At 35.5% G+C, this 18,173-nt stretch overlaps 1 protein-coding gene and 1 non-coding gene across 17 annotated transcripts in view; both read left to right on the plus strand.

The window, feature by feature from the left end:
- The window catches only part of R3HDM1 (R3H domain containing 1), a 199,467-nt gene that overhangs the window by 119,935 nt on the left and 61,359 nt on the right, over positions 1-18,173 (plus strand). For all 16 annotated transcript variants that reach the window (XM_038565078.1, XM_038565077.1, XM_038565079.1 and 13 more), the window contains one exon: positions 9,644-9,767. In XM_038565078.1, coding sequence (XP_038421006.1) covers positions 9,644-9,767 — 124 coding nt within the window. The remainder of the gene's footprint in view (positions 1-9,643; positions 9,768-18,173) is intronic.
- Positions 13,824-13,879, plus strand: MIR128-1 (microRNA mir-128-1). Its single transcript, NR_049262.1, has one exon. It is a non-coding gene; the product is annotated as a microRNA mir-128-1 (primary transcript).

Raw genomic sequence — 18,173 nt, forward strand, 5'->3', positions numbered from 1 at the left:
TCAAATGCATACTGACAACCACATGACTGGTAGATACTTCAGTTGGATGGTTAACAGTATGCGACATTTGATTTTCCTTTTGACTGATTTGTTTTCATTAGTTCAAGAGAAACACTATAGGGTAAATACACTATAAAAATAAAATGATGCATTTCAGGAAGAAGTAGATTAGTTTAGGGAGAATTAAAATCATACTATTTAAGCTTTCAGTGTTTTCTCTACATTTATTTAGATATTCCTTAATTTTTCTCAGCAGTATTTTGTAGTTTTCATTATATAAGAATTGCATATATTTTATAAATGTATCTCTAAGTATGTAATGTTTTTAAATGCTTAGTGGGGCACCTAGGTGGCTCATTTGGTTAAGTGCCTGCTTTCTGCTCAGGTCATGATCTCAGGGTCCTTGGAACTGCACCACGCTTTGGGCTCTCTGCTCAACAAGGAATCTGCTTCTCCCTTTTCCTCTGACTCCTCCCAACTTCCACCCCCAGCCACCATGCACACTTTCTCTCTCAAATAAAGAAATAAAATCTTTTTAAAAAGAAAATAGGGCAGCCCGGGTGGCTTAGCGGTTTAGCACCGCCTTTAACCCAGGGTGTGATTCTGGAGACCTGGGATCGAATCCCGCATCAGGCTCCCTGCATGGAGCCTGCTTCTCCCTCTGCCTGTGTTTGTTTCTTTCTCTCTCTCTCTCTCATGAATAAATAAATAAAATCTTAAAAAAAAAAAAAAAGAAATGCTTAGTTTTCTCAAGGAGATTATTTTAAATTGTTTTATTTAAATTCAATTTGCCAACATACAGTATACACACCCAGTGCTCATCCCATCAATTGCCTTCCTTAGTGCCCATCACCCAGTTACCCCATCCCCCTACCCACCTCCCCTTCTTTAACCCTTTGTTCGTTTCCGAGAGTTAGGAGTTTCTCATGCTTTGTCTCTCTAATTTTTCCCCATTCAGTTTCCCTCTTTTCCCTTATATAATCCTTTTCACTACTATTTATATTTCACATATTAGTGAAACCATATGATGATTGTCCTCAGAATGACTTATTTCACTCAACATAATACCCTCCAGTTCCTTCCACATCAAAGCAAATGATGGATATTCGTCCTTCCTGATAGCTGAGTAATATTCCATTGTATATATAGGCCACATCTTCTTTATCCATTCATCTGTAGAAGGACATCATGGCTCCCTCCACTGTTTGGCTGCTGTGGACATTGGAGTGCAGGTGTCCCAACATTTCACTATATCAGTATCTTTGGGGTAAATCCTCAGCAGTGCAATTGCTGGGTCTTAGAGTAGCTCTATTTTTAACTTCTTGAGGAACCTCCACACAGTTTTCCAGAGTGGCTGCACCAGTTCACATTCCCATCAACAGTGCTAGAGGGTTCCCCTTTCTCCACTCCTCTCCAACATTTGTTGTTTCCTGTCTTGTTAATTTTAGCCATTCTTACTGGTGTGAAGTTATATCTCATTGTGGTTTGATTTGTATTTCCCTGATGGCCAGTGATGTGGAGCATTTTTTCATGTGCTTGTTGGCCATGTGTATGTCGTCTTTGGAGAAATGTCTGTTCATGTCATCTGCCCATTTCATGACTCAATTGTTTGTTTCTTAGGTATTGAGCTTAAGAGGTTCTTTATAGATCTTGGATACTAGCCCTTTATCTGATGTGTCATTTGCAAATATCTTCTCCCATTCTGTAGGTTGTCTTTTGTTTTGTTGATTGTTTCCTTCACTGTGCAGAAGCTTTTTATCTTGATGAAATCCCAATAGTTCATTTTTACTCTTGTTTCCCTTGCCTTCATAGATGTATCTTGCAAGAAGTTGCTGTGGCCGAGTTCAAAAAGGTTGTTGCCTGTGTTCTCCTTCTAGTATTTTGATAGATTCTTGTCTCACATTTAGATCTTTCAACCATTTTGAGTTTATCTTTGTGTATGGTGTAAGAGAATGGTCTAGTTTCATTCTTCTGCATGTGGATGTCCAATTTTCCCAGCACCATTTATTAAAGAGACTGTCCTTTTTCCTGTGGATATTCTTTCCTGCTTTGTCAAATATTAGTTGACCATAGAGTTGAAGGTCCGTTTCTGGGTTCTGTATTCTGTTCCATTGATCTATGTGTCTGTGTGCCAGTACCATACTGTCTTAATGATCACAGCTATATAATAGTTTGAAATCAGGCATTGTTTTTTTTTTTTTTTTTTTTAATTTTTATTTATTTATGATAGTCACAGAGAGAGAGGCGCAGAGACACAGGCAGAGGGAGAAGCAGGCTCCATGCACCGGGAGCCCGATGTGGGATTCGATCCCGGGTCTCCAGGATCACGCCCTGGGCCAAAGGCAGGCGCCAAACCTCTGCGCCACCCAGGGATCCCTGAAATCAGGCATTGTGATGCCCCCAGCATTGGTTTTCTTTTTCAATATTCCTCTGGCTATTCGGGGTCTTTCTGAGTCCATACAAAACTTAAGATGGTTTGTTCCAACTCTGTGAAAAAAGTCCATGGTATATTGATAGGGATTTCATTGACCGTATAAATTGCCCTGAATAGCATAGACATTTTCACAATATTTATTCTTTCAATACATGAGCATGGAATGTTTTCCATCTCTTTACATCTTCCTCAATTTCTTTCAGAAGTGTTCTGCAGTTTTTAGAGTATAGATCCTTTACCTCTTTGGTTAGGTTTATTTCGAGGTATCTTATGCTTTTGGGTGCAATTGTAAATGGGATTGATTCCTTAATTTCTCTATCTTCAGTCTCATTGTTAGTATACAGAAATGCCACTGATTTCTGTGTGTTGATTTTGTATCCTGCCACATTGCTGAGTTGCTGTATGAGTTCTAGCAGTCTTGGGATGTAATGGGGATTATTTTAAAATTTCATTTTCCTATCATCATTTGGTCATATGTGGAAATAAGGTTTATTTTTGTGTATTGATCTTGTGTCCTGTGGACCTTCTAAATTTAATGATTCTAGTACTTTATTCATACACTGCTTAGGATTTTCCAAATTGAAGACCATTTCTACATATATTATCCTTTCCAATATATATGCCTTTTATTCCTTTTCTTGCCTTATTGAATTATCTATGTGCTCCGATGTTGAATATACACACAACACAAGAGAAAGTAAAATCCCTCGAATTCATTTATTAACTTAAAGTTAAGTTTTGAAAGTACATATTCTTCCTTGTTTTCAGTCTTAGGAAAAGCATTTGTTCTTTCATCCTTAATTGTGATGTTATCTGTGGGTTTTTTGCCTCTGTCATGCCCTCTATCAGGTTGAAGAAATTATCTTAGTTTGTAGGTGTCTTTACCACGAATTATTTAATCTTATGAAATCTCCTTTTCTGCATCTCTTGAGATCATGTGATTTTTCCCTTTTACTCTTTACAGTCAATTATTGTGACTGACTTTTCAATGTTAATGATAACCTTTCGGGGCAGCCCCGGTGGCGCAGCGGTTTGGCGCCACCTGCAACCTGGGGTGTGATCCTGGTGACCCGGGTCCGGTCCCACATCGGGCTCCCTGCATGGAGCCTGCTTCTCCCTCTGTCTGTGTCTCTGCCTCTTTCTCTCTGTGTCTATGAATAAATAAATAAAATCTTAAAAAAAAAAATGATAACCTTTCATTTTGAGAGCACATTCCCACTTAGTCATGATATAATATCATGACTTTTTATATATTGCTAGATTTATTTTGCTAACGATTTCTTATGGATTGTTTTTAAGATTTATTTATTTATTTATTTATTTATTTATTTATTTATTTATGATAGACATAGAGAGAGAGAGAGAGAGAGAGAGAGGCAGAGACACAGGAAGAAGGAGAAGAGAAGCAGGCTCCATGCCAGGAGCCTGACGTGGGACTCAATCCCGGGACTCCAGGATTGCGCCCTGGTCCAAGGGCAGGCGCTAAGCCACTGAGCCACCCAGGGATCCCTCTTATGGATTTTTTAATGCATGTTCATAATGGATACTGGTCTGTAGTTTGTGTGTAATATCCCTTCAGGTTGGTTTATCAGGATGGCACTGATACTGGCTTTAAAATGAATTGGATATTGTTGCCTCCTTCATTTCCTAAAACAGTTGATGTAGGATTCTTTTTAACATATTTTTTAAATGTTTGCCAGAATTCACTAATGCATCCATCCGGACTTGGAGTTTTTTTCTTTTTTTTTTCTTTTTTTTTTTTTTTGAGTTTTTTTCTGAGGAAGATTTTAAAATTACAAATTCAATTTTTTAGGAGATACAGAGCTAATCCAATTTGCAATTCCTTTTTGGGTTGAATTTTGTATCAACTTAATGGTCAAATTTATTGGCAATAGTCAGTCTTGATATCCCCTTATTATATTTTTAGTATCTTAAAGATCTCTAGTGGTATCACCTTGATAATTCCTAAATGTTGATAATTTCACTTCTCTCTTATTTTTGCTTTAGTAAGAGATTTACCGGTTCCATTGATGTTTTTAAAAAACCAACTTAAGATTTCATCAATTTTATTATTCATTTTCTACTTGAATGATTTCTACTTTTACCATTGTTTTCTTCTCTTTGCTTATTTTGGGTTTCATTTGCCCTTTATTTCTGGCTTCTTAAGGTGGAAGCATAGATCATTGATTTTCAGGTTTTCTTCCTTTCTAACAGTTTTTAAATGCTACAAATTAAAAAAAAAATTTAAAAAAATTTTTAAAAATGCTACAAATTTACCTCTAAGCACCATTTTAATTGCAATCCACAAAACTAGGTGTGTTGTTTTGTTATAATTTCGTTCAAAATGTTTCCTCTCTTTTTTATGTAGCTATGTGACTTTTTGACACCTGATTTATTTAGAAGTGTGTTATTTAATTTCCAAATATTTGGGACTAAGTACCTCGTTATTGATTTCTATTTTAATTTCATGTGGTCAGAGAACCTACTCTTAAGATTTCATTGTTTGGAAATCTCTTGAGTCTTGTTTACATACCATTATGTAGTCTTTTGGGGGGAAGATCCCTGTGCACTTGAAAAAAATTTATATTTTATCATTTTGGTGTTTTGTGATTTCTTTTGGTTTTGTTTTGAGATAAGTTCACAAAGCATAAAATTTATCATTTTGAAGCAGGCAGTTTAGTGACATTTAGTACATATGGTGTTTTACAACCATCACCTCTCTGTAGTTCCAAAACATTTTAATCACCCCAAAAGAAAAATCTGTACTCATTAAGCAGTTAGTACTCATTCACTCCATCCCCGAACCCCTGGCAACCACTGGTTTGCTCTCTGTCTCTAAGGATTTACCTATTCTGGGGGATCCCTGGGTGGCTCAGTGGTTTAGCGCCTGCCTTTGGCCCAGGGCGCGATCCTGGAGTCCCGGAATCGAGTCCTACGTCGGGCTCCCAGCATGGAGCCTGCTTCTCCCTCCTCGTGTGTCTCTGCCTCTCTCTCTCTCTCTCTCTCTCTCTCTCTCTCTCTCTCTCATAAATAAATAAATAAATCTTTAAAAAGAAAAAAAAAGGATTTACCTATTCTGGATACTTCATGTCAATGGACTTGTGCAATACTGTTACCTTTTGTGTCTGACTTCTTTAGCTTAACATAATGTTTGAGAATTAATCTACACTCTGTAGCATGTATCAGTACCTCATTCCTTCTTATGTCTAAATAATATGCCAATGTATGAATATACCACCATTTGTTCATCTTTCCAACCATTGATGGATTTGGGGTATTTCCACCTTTTGCCCATTGTGAATAGTGCTGTTATAAACATGTAGGTACATGTATTTATTCAAGAGTACCTACTCTCATTAATTTGGGGTATATACCTAGAAATAAAATTGCTGAATTATATGGTAATTTATGTTTAGCTTTTTGAGAAATCGCCATACTGTGTCATTTTAATATTCCTATCTGCAATGTATAGAGGTTCCAACTTCTCCACATTTTGATAATAAAGCTTATTATTTACCTTTTTAAAAATTATTATTATTACCCTAGCCATCCTTTGGATGTGAAATGAGTATTTCATTAGGGTTTTGACTTGTATTTCCCTAATGATTAGTGATGTTGATCATCTGTTCGTATACATGTTGGCTAGGGGTGCCTGGGTGGCTCAGTTGTTGAGCCGTCTACCTTCAGCTCAGGTTGTGATTCCTGGGTCCTAGGATCAAGTCCCACATCAGGCTTCCCACGGGTAGCCTGCTTCTCCCTCTTCCTATGTCTCTGCCCTTCTGTGTCTCTCATGATAAATAAATAAAATCTTTTTAAAAAAATCTGTGTAAAAAAATATAAAAAATAAAAAGTGTGTGTGCATATGTAAATACACACATACACACATCCATACATACATACATGCATACATGTTGGCTATTGTCTGTCGTCTTCGGAGAAATGTCTGTTTTAAGTCCTTTGCCAATTTTTTTCAGGAGATGTCTTTTTGTTGTTGAGTTGTAAGAGTTCTTTTTATATCCTGTGTACTAGACCTTCATCAGGTGTGATTTGCAGATATGTTCACCCATTCTGTCAGTTGTCTTTTTGACTTTTTGATAATGTTCTTGATGTACAGAAATTTAATTTTAATGAAATCCATTCTATCCATCTTTGCATTTTACCCCTCGTGATTAACTAGTTATATCTAAGAATCCATTGCCAAATCCAAGGTCATGAAGATTTTATCTGTATGTTTTCTTTAAAGAGTTTTATGGTCTTTAGCTCCAATAATTAGGTCTTTTATCCATTTTGAGTTAATTTTTGTAAATGATAATGAGACATAAGAGTCCACCATCATTCTTTTGCATGTGTGTATTTATTTGTTCTGGCATCATTTGTTGAAGACACTATTCCTTTCCCATTGAATGGTGTGGTACCCCTGTTAATATCAGGTGACCATCAATGTAAGAATTTATTCCTGGACTCTTAGGTTTATGCTAGTCTGTGTTTCTACCTTTATGCCAGTACTGCACTATTTTATTACTCTACCTTTGTTATAAGTTTTAAAATCAGGAAGTGTGAGTCCTCCAACTATTCTTTTTCAAGATTACATTGGCAATTTGGCTATATGACTTGGGATTCCATGTAAATTTGATGGTTGGCTTTTCCATTTCTCAAAAGAGTCCATTGAAATTTTGATAGGGATTGCATTGAATCTATGAATTGCTTTGTATATTATATTATATTAATGAAGATTAATATTAAATCTTCCAGTCTTAATGAACATGGGATGTCTTTCCATTAACTTAGGTCGTCTTTAATTTCTTTCATATTTTACTGTTTGTTGTATTTAATGTTTTCTTTTTTTTTTTAATATTTTTTTAATTTATTTATTTATGATAGTCACAGAGAGAGAGAGAGAGAGAGAGGCAGAGACACAGGCAGAGGGAGAAGCAGGCTCCATGCACCGGGAGCCCGATGTGGGATTCGATCCCGGGTCTCCAGGATCACGCCCTGGGCCAAAGGCAGGCGCCAAACCGTTGCGCCACCCAGGGATCCCTATTTAATGTTTTCTAAGTATCAGTTTAGCCAGTGTGATTGTTTCATGTCTTTTATATCTTTTATTTGATTCTATCAATAAGTGATAGTGGTTAGTCTATTTCTCCCTTAAATTCTGCCATTTTTATAACATTGAAACCTATATTAAGCAATTTATATGTATCATTTCTTCCTGATATATTGACTTATTATGAAATGTTTTTCTCTCTCTAGTACTATTTCTTGTCTTAAAACGTACTTTATCTGACTTTAATATAGTGACTTCAGCATTCTTTTGATGAGCATTTAAATGGTATGTCCTTTTCCATCCTCTTATTTGTGACCTTAATATTTCAAGTCTGTCTTTTGTATATAGTTCATCTTTGCTGTTCTATCTAGTCTCGTTAGTATGTCTAGTCCTCTTAGCTTTAATATATCTTTTGACACAGTTAGAGGTAGCTTTGCCACATTGCTCTTTGTTTTCCGTTTGATCTGTATTTATTTTATTCCTGCCTTTTATGTTAGTTAAACTCTTTTATTGTTCCACTTTATTTTTTCTTCGGCCTTTATACTACAGTCTTTTGACTCTTGTGTTTGTATAGTTTCTTTATGGATATGATACATATCTTTAGGTTATTACTATCTACTTCAAGTTTGTATGAAACTACAAGTAAAATATAGTAGTCATATTAACAATATAATTTTATTTACCCTCCATTGTTTGTGTTCTTCTTGTCATATGTATATATGTGTCAATGTGTATACATTATAAATAAAATAGATGATGGTACAATTTGTGGCTTAAACAATAATGTCTTTTTAATTAAGAGGGAGAAAAAATAATACTGTTATTTATACACATACTGAAAAGTATAATAATAGATTTAGATCTGAAATTAAAAAAAAAAAGATCTGAAATTAGGACATACTTCTTGTTTGTTGATGTGTCCAAGAACAATTAAGAGATCACATATGTATTCCATCTATTGCATCTAATGGTTCAAAAACAGAAGAAATATTGCGGTAAACTTAGGAGATTCTTGGCTTATAACTGATCTAGAAATTTTTTTTTTAAGATTTTATTTATTAATTCTTGAGAGACACAGAGAGAATGGCAGAGGGAGAAGCAGGCTCCCTGCAGGGAGCCTAATGCGGGACTTGATCCCAGGACCCTGGAATCACGACCTGAGCCAAAGGCAGATGCTCAATCACTTAGCCACTCAGGTGCCCCTAGAAATTCTGTATTCAATTGGTTTCCAGATGAAATAGGCACTCTTTAAGATGCCTATAGAAGTCTCTTAGAAGTATCCCAATTGGAAGGGTGGAACTCAAAAGAGCTTATGAAGCTAATAAAGTTAATTTACCACATACTTGTACATCATTGGATTAATTGTTCATTCCTTATTCCAAACTAGGTCAGATTACTTTAAGAGAAATGCACAGCTGATATAAATAGCTCCAGAAGGAAATAGAATCGAGCTAGTCTTACTGGTTTTTTTCCCAGCTTTATTAAGGTATAATTGACAAATACTATTTGTATTGGCATTTTAATTTACATTAAAAATATGAGAAAAAAGAATGGAACCAGCACAACTGTGTTTTAGCGTGAGAACAGATAAGCTGGCTAATTTATATGATGATTGCAGTTCTGCACTCAGATTGAATGAGCTAGCAGTGTACATGTTTCAACCAATGTAAGTCTCAAAGAATATAAATTGCAAAATAAGTTGCATGGAGTTATATATAGTAGAGCACCATTAATGTAAATTTTTTAAATCCTCAACAATTTTTCTGTATGGATAACATATATAATAGAATTTTGAAAACATATATAGGATTCACATACACCAACTATAGGATAATGGGTTCTCTGTTAAATATAGGGCAAAAGAATATTGGACTGAGCCTTTAGCTATTTTAATAGTGTTTGGTTTTATAAAAGAGGGAGAAAAATCTGAAAAAAATGTGGCCAAAATTTAAACCTATTAAATCTAATTGCTGGGCATATTAATAGGTGTCTTTTGTTATATATACTCCATGCTTAAAATTTTTTTCAATTAAATTTAAAGCTAAGAAAATCTGTTTTCAGGTGGTACTAAAAAGAATTATTACTCGTTACACTCTGTTGTTCCTCAGAGAAGACATTTCTGTTGCAAGTGAAATTGATTTTTTTTCCCTCAACACTTATCCTAGATGCCAGCCTGTTACTGTGCTCCAGGCCACTATCACTCCAGTCAACCTCAGTATCGCCCAATCCCTTCTGTCCATTACAATTCACATCTAAACCAACCACTGCCACAGCCTGCACAGCAGACAGGTGAGTAATATTTCTGAGGCTATGGTTTCTTAGCTATGGATATTACTTTTTCCATTCTGCTTTATTTCAGTCCTACTATTAAGATATTGCCACACTCCATCTATCAGGGGTCTCAGATATGGTCCATATGAATATGCAAACCAGTGAGATTGAAAGAGTAGGCAAATCTTAGCACCTGCCAGGAAGTAACTGTCAGGTTTATATGCTAAAGTGTTCAGAGACATAATGAGAAGACTATACCAGGCCAAACAGAATGGTGAGCAGCTTCCTGTTACTCCCTGCTATTGTAGTGAAGCCTCCTTTGCAGCCTGATAGTCCACCTCTGTTAACAACAAAGCAGAGACAAGGCAAGCTAAGATGTCTCCTGAACAGCTAACCAGAAGCAAGGACCAAAGTGACCCAACTTTGAGAATCTAGCCTGGTGAAGATATTTTGTTGTCTTGGTCTCAGTATACCTTTAAAAGGAATGTTCTTAAACACCTTTTTTGTGTTTTGTTTTTCTGTTTGCCCATTGTATAGTGAAAGGTATCTTTAAACCAAATGCAATCTAATCCTAAGCATATCAAATATATTAAAACTCAAAAGATTCTTTTCCTTTTGCCCCTCTCAAATTTTCTTTAAGCTTTCAGTGAAAACTACTGTGACCTCAGAGTAAAAACAACAACAACAACAACAACAACAACAAAACTATCTTGACTGAATTCATTTCTTTGTATGCTTCCCACCTAGATTTGTACTTCTGCCCCAGATATGTAATAAGGTACTTTTCAGCCTTTCATAACTCTAGCAGTTGAAGTGAAATGTTTACTGGTATCTTTAAGGCCTTTTTAGCCTATGGTCACTGTTGGAGGTTCTCACACTGTATCAAAGTGACTGACTCACCGAGGCCACATAACCCTCCACCTAGGCAGTTTCTTGCTGTTGGTATGTCTTAAGGGGAGCCGCAGTTTTAGGAGAAAGACGCCTGCACAAGGCAATCTGATAAGAAATATTCTTGCTTCTCACTCCTGCAGTCTTCATTGATCCGCTGTTCCTCAGCAGCTTCCTTAACCAGATAAGACTCTTACTTATCACTCCTATAGGGGAGCTTTCACATCTTAATCTATCATTCCTAGGAGTCATCTTATACTTAGTATAAGGTCTTCCCTTTTTTTCTATTACTAGCCCTGTATTGTACATGTGGCAGATGTTCTTCCAAAGGATGTTGAGTACAAACATTGTTCATTTTATTAGCCAACTTAGAATTTGTCTTCTTTCTTGTCTATGACTCCCGTTAGTTCAGGTTTCCTGAAGTTTAATAATACAGTCCGCTTTAAATAATATAAATAAGTACAAGCTCTAATTTTGTAAGTCATCAGAAGTTGTTCTTCATATGGGAACATTCATCATGACACTGTTTATTAATTAGCTTTAAACATTTGGTTGTTTTATTCAAATAGAAATTATTTTCTGAGTTTCCCTGGGCCACAGTGACTGACTTTGCATATTGTTTTTTGTCTTAATTTTTTTTCTTTCAAAATTATAATATAGACTATTGTGAGTGTCCTGATAACAAAAAAGAAATTTGCCTTCACCCTCCCCATTCAGATATCTTCTGTGTGACTAATTAACTTAGTTTATTAATTTATTAATATAGCCTATTATTGAGGCAAGCAAAGATCCTTTACTCTGTGTAAGCTTACTAGTTTCGTTCTTTTCTATGGCTAAATTTTTATTTCTCCTCTTGTCAAACTGCCTACAGAATTAAAACTTTCAATCACAGATCAGACCAGTGTGCTTTTACAAATTCATCTCAGCAAAAATATTCCCACCTAACGGAAAACAACTGAATATGCCACTCCTCACAATTAAGGGAATAACACAGTATTTATGTTACAGATAGTAGGTGTTCTTCAGTGATAACTTTAATTGTGGATATTTTCTAATGATAGTTACGGTGAGAAGAAAGGAAACAAAAGGAAAGTTGCATATAGTACAGCCACATAAAAGAAGTATGTCTGAATACTTTATGACACCGTGTTTGACTCTAAAAGTCATCATAATGTAACATGTTACATAGAATTTGTCTTTCCAGGTATTTTATGTACAGTCCTCTTCATTTTATAGGCTTAAGTTAGTTGAATATCATTCCGTTTGAAGAAAAAAACAGAAATAAATCCTCAAAACATTCTTATCTGAAAGGGAAAAGAATTTTATTATGTAAGTACAATAGCAAACTCCTCTTTAAAGAAAAGTTCAGAAGTACCAGTGGCAAGTATTGTGCTGGTAATTTTAAAAAACCTTTTTATGGAGTTAGAATTTTAACTACAAGAAAGTTATAATCTAAAGATTTTTTTTGTAGTTAGCTAATGGTTATTTTTTATACTAAACCATACAGAAAATTATGCATTTATGTTTGTGTATATCCTAATAGAAGAGTAAAATGCAGTGGGAAATGGACAAGGCAATTTTTTTTCTGATTTATTTTAATAATTTATAGCAGTTTCTGTCTCAGTAATTTACATTTTTATATGTAAACAGCATACTTTCTTATTCCTTTTGTCTTTTTCTTATACTTCCCTACATACATCCCACCATCCCAATCTGATTAAAATTAGAAATAATTTGTTAATATCTCTTACGTTTGCTTCTTGTCAAACAACACTAGTGAAGAAGCATGTTATTTTCTTTTATTACATAAAAAGTTAAAACTAATTGTGCAACCAAATAATACATTAACAGATTTGGAACAGTTTTTCTTCACGGGGCACAAATAAATAATTTTTACATGTTTATATATGAATTTAAAGAGATTTTCCTCTAACTTAAGAAACCCAATTAAATTAAAGTAGTCAAAAATAGGGATCCCTGGGTGGCGCAGCGGTTTGGCGCCTGCCTTTGGCCCAGGGCGCGATCCTGGAGACCCAGGATCGAATCCCACATCGGGCTCCCTGCATGGAGCCTGCTTCTCCCTCTGCCTATGTCTCTGCCTCTCTCTCTGTGTGTGTGACTATCATGAATAAATAAATAAAATATTTTAAAAAATGAAAAAAAAATAAAGTAGTCAAAAATAAATAAATAAAAATAAAAATAAAAAATAAAAAATAAATAAATTAAAGTAGTCTATTCCCCACCCCCCACTGAATTAAGTATTCTTAAACCAGGGGATATTGCAAGAGAAATATAAAATTTTCTGTTATTTTCCCTTTTGGGGGGCAGGAAGGAGGTTGGGGAGATATCTCAAAGAAAAAATGCTTTGGTCTTCTATATGTGTGCCAGAGGTCCACAGTAGTTACTGATTCCCTTAAAAACCTCCCACCTATTAAAGGAATTGAATTGAAAACAGTGCTGACACTACTGCTGAGGAATGAATATACATATCTTGTGTTATGAATGTGAAAGTGTCATGGTCTTTTAAAACAAGGTTAACTCAACCCCAGTCAATAGGAGCAGAAGAAATGCTGGCTACATGAGGCTTTTCAGACACAATGGATTGTATTGTGAAAGAAAACTAATAAGTAGGAGTAAAATCCTATATATTTTTACCTTTATTAGGTCTGTTACCTAAAACTTCTGGGTTTCAATTTACTTACTTGCAAAGTAAAGGAAGTTTACTGTATTGTCAGTTGAAGCTTCTGTGTACTCTAAAATTCCATGTTTCTGTGCTTCTGTCTTATGTGAGTGAGTCCTAATTAGTTCAGAAAGGTAGAATATTGGAAGATTGGTTTGCAATAGCTTAGTGACTTACTGTCATGTCAGTAACAGAAGTCACACAGGCAGCTATTTCAAAAGATATGGTTATTTGCCAGTTGGAATAATAAGGATTTATTATTTTAACCCTTTATCATAAAGTTTACAGCTTGAATACTATAAAGTATACTACATGTAAGGAGCTTAATATAAAGAAACCTATTCCTGCACATAGTAGTTAAAGCAAAGATTTGGGGTTTATGAGGCCCCCGGCTGTTTTCTGTGTAGCTGCTTTCATTCTTATGACTGTTTTTTGAAAGGTTTGCAGCTTTACCATATATGTTTAATATTTTGCAATAATTGGCCTTGTTCCTGAGCTGTTGGATTCGGGGCCGTAGCACTGTCTGAGAGGTTTACATTTCTCACAGTGAACCGGTCTCTTTTTCAGCTGCTTCCTGGCTTCTTTTTACTCAGGTTTCCACTGCTTTTTTTTTTAATGCTGTATTAAGGTATTAATATTTGCTTATATTTTCCATTATAATGCCTTTTAATTATGCATCATACTCAGAAATAGGGATATGAGTTTAAATGACAACCTTATCTTAATATAACTTAACTTTTAAAACTTTGTGAAAGCTATTGCTTTAATTTCTTTTCCAAAGCAGATTTGAATGGCAGATTCAGTTTGGTTTACAGCTTTTCTTAAAAATCTAATGTCTTCAGCATGCCAAACTCATTAGCAAAAGTTGAGTACATCTCTTTCTCTATTGCTACATAATTTTTAAGGAATATTAGTGTGCATTAATGCATGCCATCTAATGGACCTAAGATACCTAAAAGCATCTGAAACTACTTGGGCTCTGACCAGGGATATAATTCAACTTTTCCCCCAAACTGTGACATTATATGCATGTGGGAAGCAAAATGACTGTAAAATGAAATGTCATTTTAGTTTTGCAGCCCGTTAAGAAATTCAAAGAATATCTATGCATTATATTGTCAATGTTAGCTTTTTAAGTAACTCAGAACTGTGTGTTTCCAATTAAGCTTCGTTACCAGCAGACTATGGTAGGTTCCGGATGAACCACAGCATAGAAGAAACATTTTAGGATAAACAGTCTGTAACATGTGGAGAGTATTGGCAACATTGTAGAGCACAAATTGAAAACTAACTTGGTGTTAAAGGCTAGCAAGGAAGAAATGGACATACTTAAGTACCAGAGGGATATTAACAGGGGATTTAGCTGTGTTAAATAGGGACTTTGATACAAAGTTAGTTTCTTTACTGGCATCTTTTTACTCAAGTAATAGGAATTTTGCAATGATGTTACTACTTTCATGATGGCTCTGGTTATCCTTGTTTTTTCATTGACTCTGCAAGCTTTTCTGAGTATTGTGTGACCAGCACAGAATCAGACATTGTGTAATACCTACAAATCCACCTATTTCCCTTTTCCCTTCTCCATTAACCTGCCGCCACTGAAACCTGGAGCCAAAAGTATCTGGTAAGTACCCACAGATTTCCTTGAGCTGTACAGACTCTTCCATAGGGTCATCCTTTAAATAGCCCTGAGCTATAACCTCTATGTGGCTGTTTTTATTAGATTCAGTTTTTTTGTGTTTGTGTTTATGTTTATTTCAGGCACAGAACTAGTGGAGCAGAAGGTAATACAGGAGAAAGAATAGTGAAGGTGTGCTGGCATTTGCATCTTCTAAATTCACCTAAGAGGCTATCCTTAGTTGAACTTAACAGCACACCAAAAATGTGCTACAGGAGTGTAAGACAAGACAGACTGAGATTACAAACTTGAGGTTTTGATGGTTTGGAAACAGTTCATCTAAATTATATTGTGGATATCTAGTTCCAGATAAACTTAGAGTTGGCAAAATGGCTTATCAAAAAAAAAAAAGAAAGAAAGAAACTACCCTCACAATGTTTCTGCTATACAAGTTTAGTTTTAAAACCTTTAATGAAATCACCTTAGATTTAGAGCTGTTCTAACTAAACAGCCCTTCAATTATTTTTATTATCCTCCTCATTTTGTCTAATTCATATTACTAAAAATGCTTCCCTTTAACGCAATTGCTGTTCAGGTCACCTGCATAAAGTAAAACTAGCCTATTAAAGCCTGTGCAATACTTTTCTGCTGAGCACTGTGTTTCCTTCTTGCTCTCTTCTCTGTTGAAGTGAAAGAGAGTTAAAAATAGAATATTCTTTGGAGCCCTCCAGGGAAGTGCCTAAGCCATCAATTTATATTGTCCTAGTTCTCTTTGCTTGCAGAATTGATTGTGCCCTCCTCTGAACGTGCTGGAAGAAATGGAGTAATATTGCAGCAGTGCAGTCCTTTAACAAAGGAGAATGACAATGTTAAATAACACCTCTGTTGAGGTCTGGATGTTTATTCTGTTGTTTGGTATCACTTATGTTGGCTTTGCTAACTTTACAAAATACATGTTTTCCCACAATACTGACACAAATTTCTACAGATGATATAGATCCTATTTTCCTCTTACTTCCAGTTTAAACCCAAATAGATCACAGGAAGGATTTGGTGGGATTTTTTAAATTTCTGATATGCTGAAACACTTACTATTAAAAAGAAAGAATAATTTATCTGTAACCAAGTTGGTGATACATTAAGTGTTGGAATACTGGAAATTCTCTTCTCTTAGAATTTTTTTTCTTAACTTTTTATTTAAATTCCAGTTAGCTAACACAGAATGCAATATTAGCTTCAGGAGTAAAATTTAGTGATTCATCACTTACTTACAACATGGAGTGCTCGTCACAACAAATGCCCTCTTTAATACCCATCTCTTTTTGGATTTTTTTTTTTTTTTAGTTTATTTATTTAATCATCTCTACACCCAATGTGGGGCTGGAACTCAGGACTCTGAGATCAAGAGTCACATGCTCTTCCAACTGAGCCAGTCAGGTGCCCCTACCTATCACCTATTTAACCCATCCCTCCACCCACCACCCCTCCAGTAATTGAATGGTACTTTTCATTCTCTAGGAGTCTACTTCCTCTTTCCCAATCTTGAACTTTCTCCCTCTTTTCTAGATTTTTTTTAGGTTTTTTAGATTTTCTAGGTTTTTTTTTTTTTCATACTTGGCAATCTTTACCATCTAAACTATCAGAACTATGTCCCTTCCCTTATTTATTTATTTATTTATTTATTCATTCATTCATTCATTCATTCATGAGAGACAGAGAGAGAGGCAAAGACACAGGCAGAGGGAGAAGCAGGCTGTATGCAAGGAGCCTCATGTGGGACTTGAACCCGGGAATCCAGGATCCGCACCCTGAGCCAAAGGCAGGCGCTCACCCACTGAGCCACCCAGGCATCCCCCTTCCCTTTTAGACTGAGTAATTAAATAAAGAACTTGAATCACAGTGCCACTTCTCTACTAAGTGCCACTGTGTAACAGTTGATGCTTAGCAGTGTGAGATCCTTTGTTTACACACAGATTCAGAGGTATTTGTGAACAAATTGAACAGTTCTTTTAAATGTAAATTTTATTTACCAAGTGTACATAAAGTGAGGTATACCTGTGATTAGATGATCCTTTATATTATGTTGCTATTAAATTATTAAATTATTAATACTTTGTTTTGCATAGACATTGGTAAGGTTCTTAAATTTGATTAGTAGAATGATGTGATAGATTTTTTTGTTTTTAGTGTTTTCCAACTGTTTATTTCTAGTTTTCCTTGCAGTTTTACTAACTAACCAACATAGATCCCACGGTCTTATGTCACCTAAAAGAAGTAGATTAATTCTTTTTACAACTTTTTTTTTTTTTTAATTAATCTCTACACCCAACGTGAGCCTCAAACTCATGACCCAGAGATCGAGAGTCACACATTCTTCTGACTAAGCCAGCCAGGCACTTAAATCTTTTTGCAGCTTTTAATATCCTGTCCTTTGGAGAGTATACTCCAAAATTATATACTTTTCAACTAGTTACTAGATTGTGGTTTTTGTTGATGTCATTATTGGAATGAATGGTCAGACATCTCATTGTGACTTCTAGAAAAATGTTCGGGTACCTATCCAAATTACTAATAGAATTTCCCTTCTGGGGTGCCAGTCATACAGAGTATCAAAAGTTAAATGATGCTTTTTTTCAGCCATGACAGACTTAGAAAGATTCCTCAGGCCCTGGCAGCTTCCTGCCTTGTCTGGTTCATACCTGGTGAGTTTTCCTGACTCAAATATGAAAATGAATGTAAAGCTAATCAGTGTATAGAAAAGAATCATTGCTTCACAAGAACTTCAGACTTAATCCATGATACAGAATGTGGCCCTTTGTACACAGGCATCCAGGTTAAAGCTAGCTTTGCCCCACTGGGTAAAGTCTGATTTCTTGGTAAAGCAACTCAACTATTCAGAGAAGACAGCCAAGTTATGACACTTCTGTTAGATCTTGTGTGGATTCATCTGAGAGATAGCAACAGAGTATACATTTTGAGCAAACTCAGTCTTTGAAGCAAAATAGCAAAGCTAAACCTCAGCAAGGAACATTGAAGTTTGGCATGAAAATACTGAGGTTGAGAGACACAGACCAAGGGACTTGAGCCTGAAATATGTCACCATTTGAACCTCCTTTTCCTCTTTCAAGCTCTTCACATATATGCAAGATCTAATTATAATAAGGCAGGGAAGTGTAAGCTTGAAATACAAGAGGTCACAACTGTGCATCTTGAGAGTATTGGGCAAAAACAAGTAAAA

This window comes from Canis lupus, chromosome 19, assembly GCF_011100685.1.
Source record: "Canis lupus familiaris isolate Mischka breed German Shepherd chromosome 19, alternate assembly UU_Cfam_GSD_1.0, whole genome shotgun sequence".
Lineage (NCBI taxonomy): Eukaryota > Metazoa > Chordata > Mammalia > Carnivora > Canidae > Canis > Canis lupus.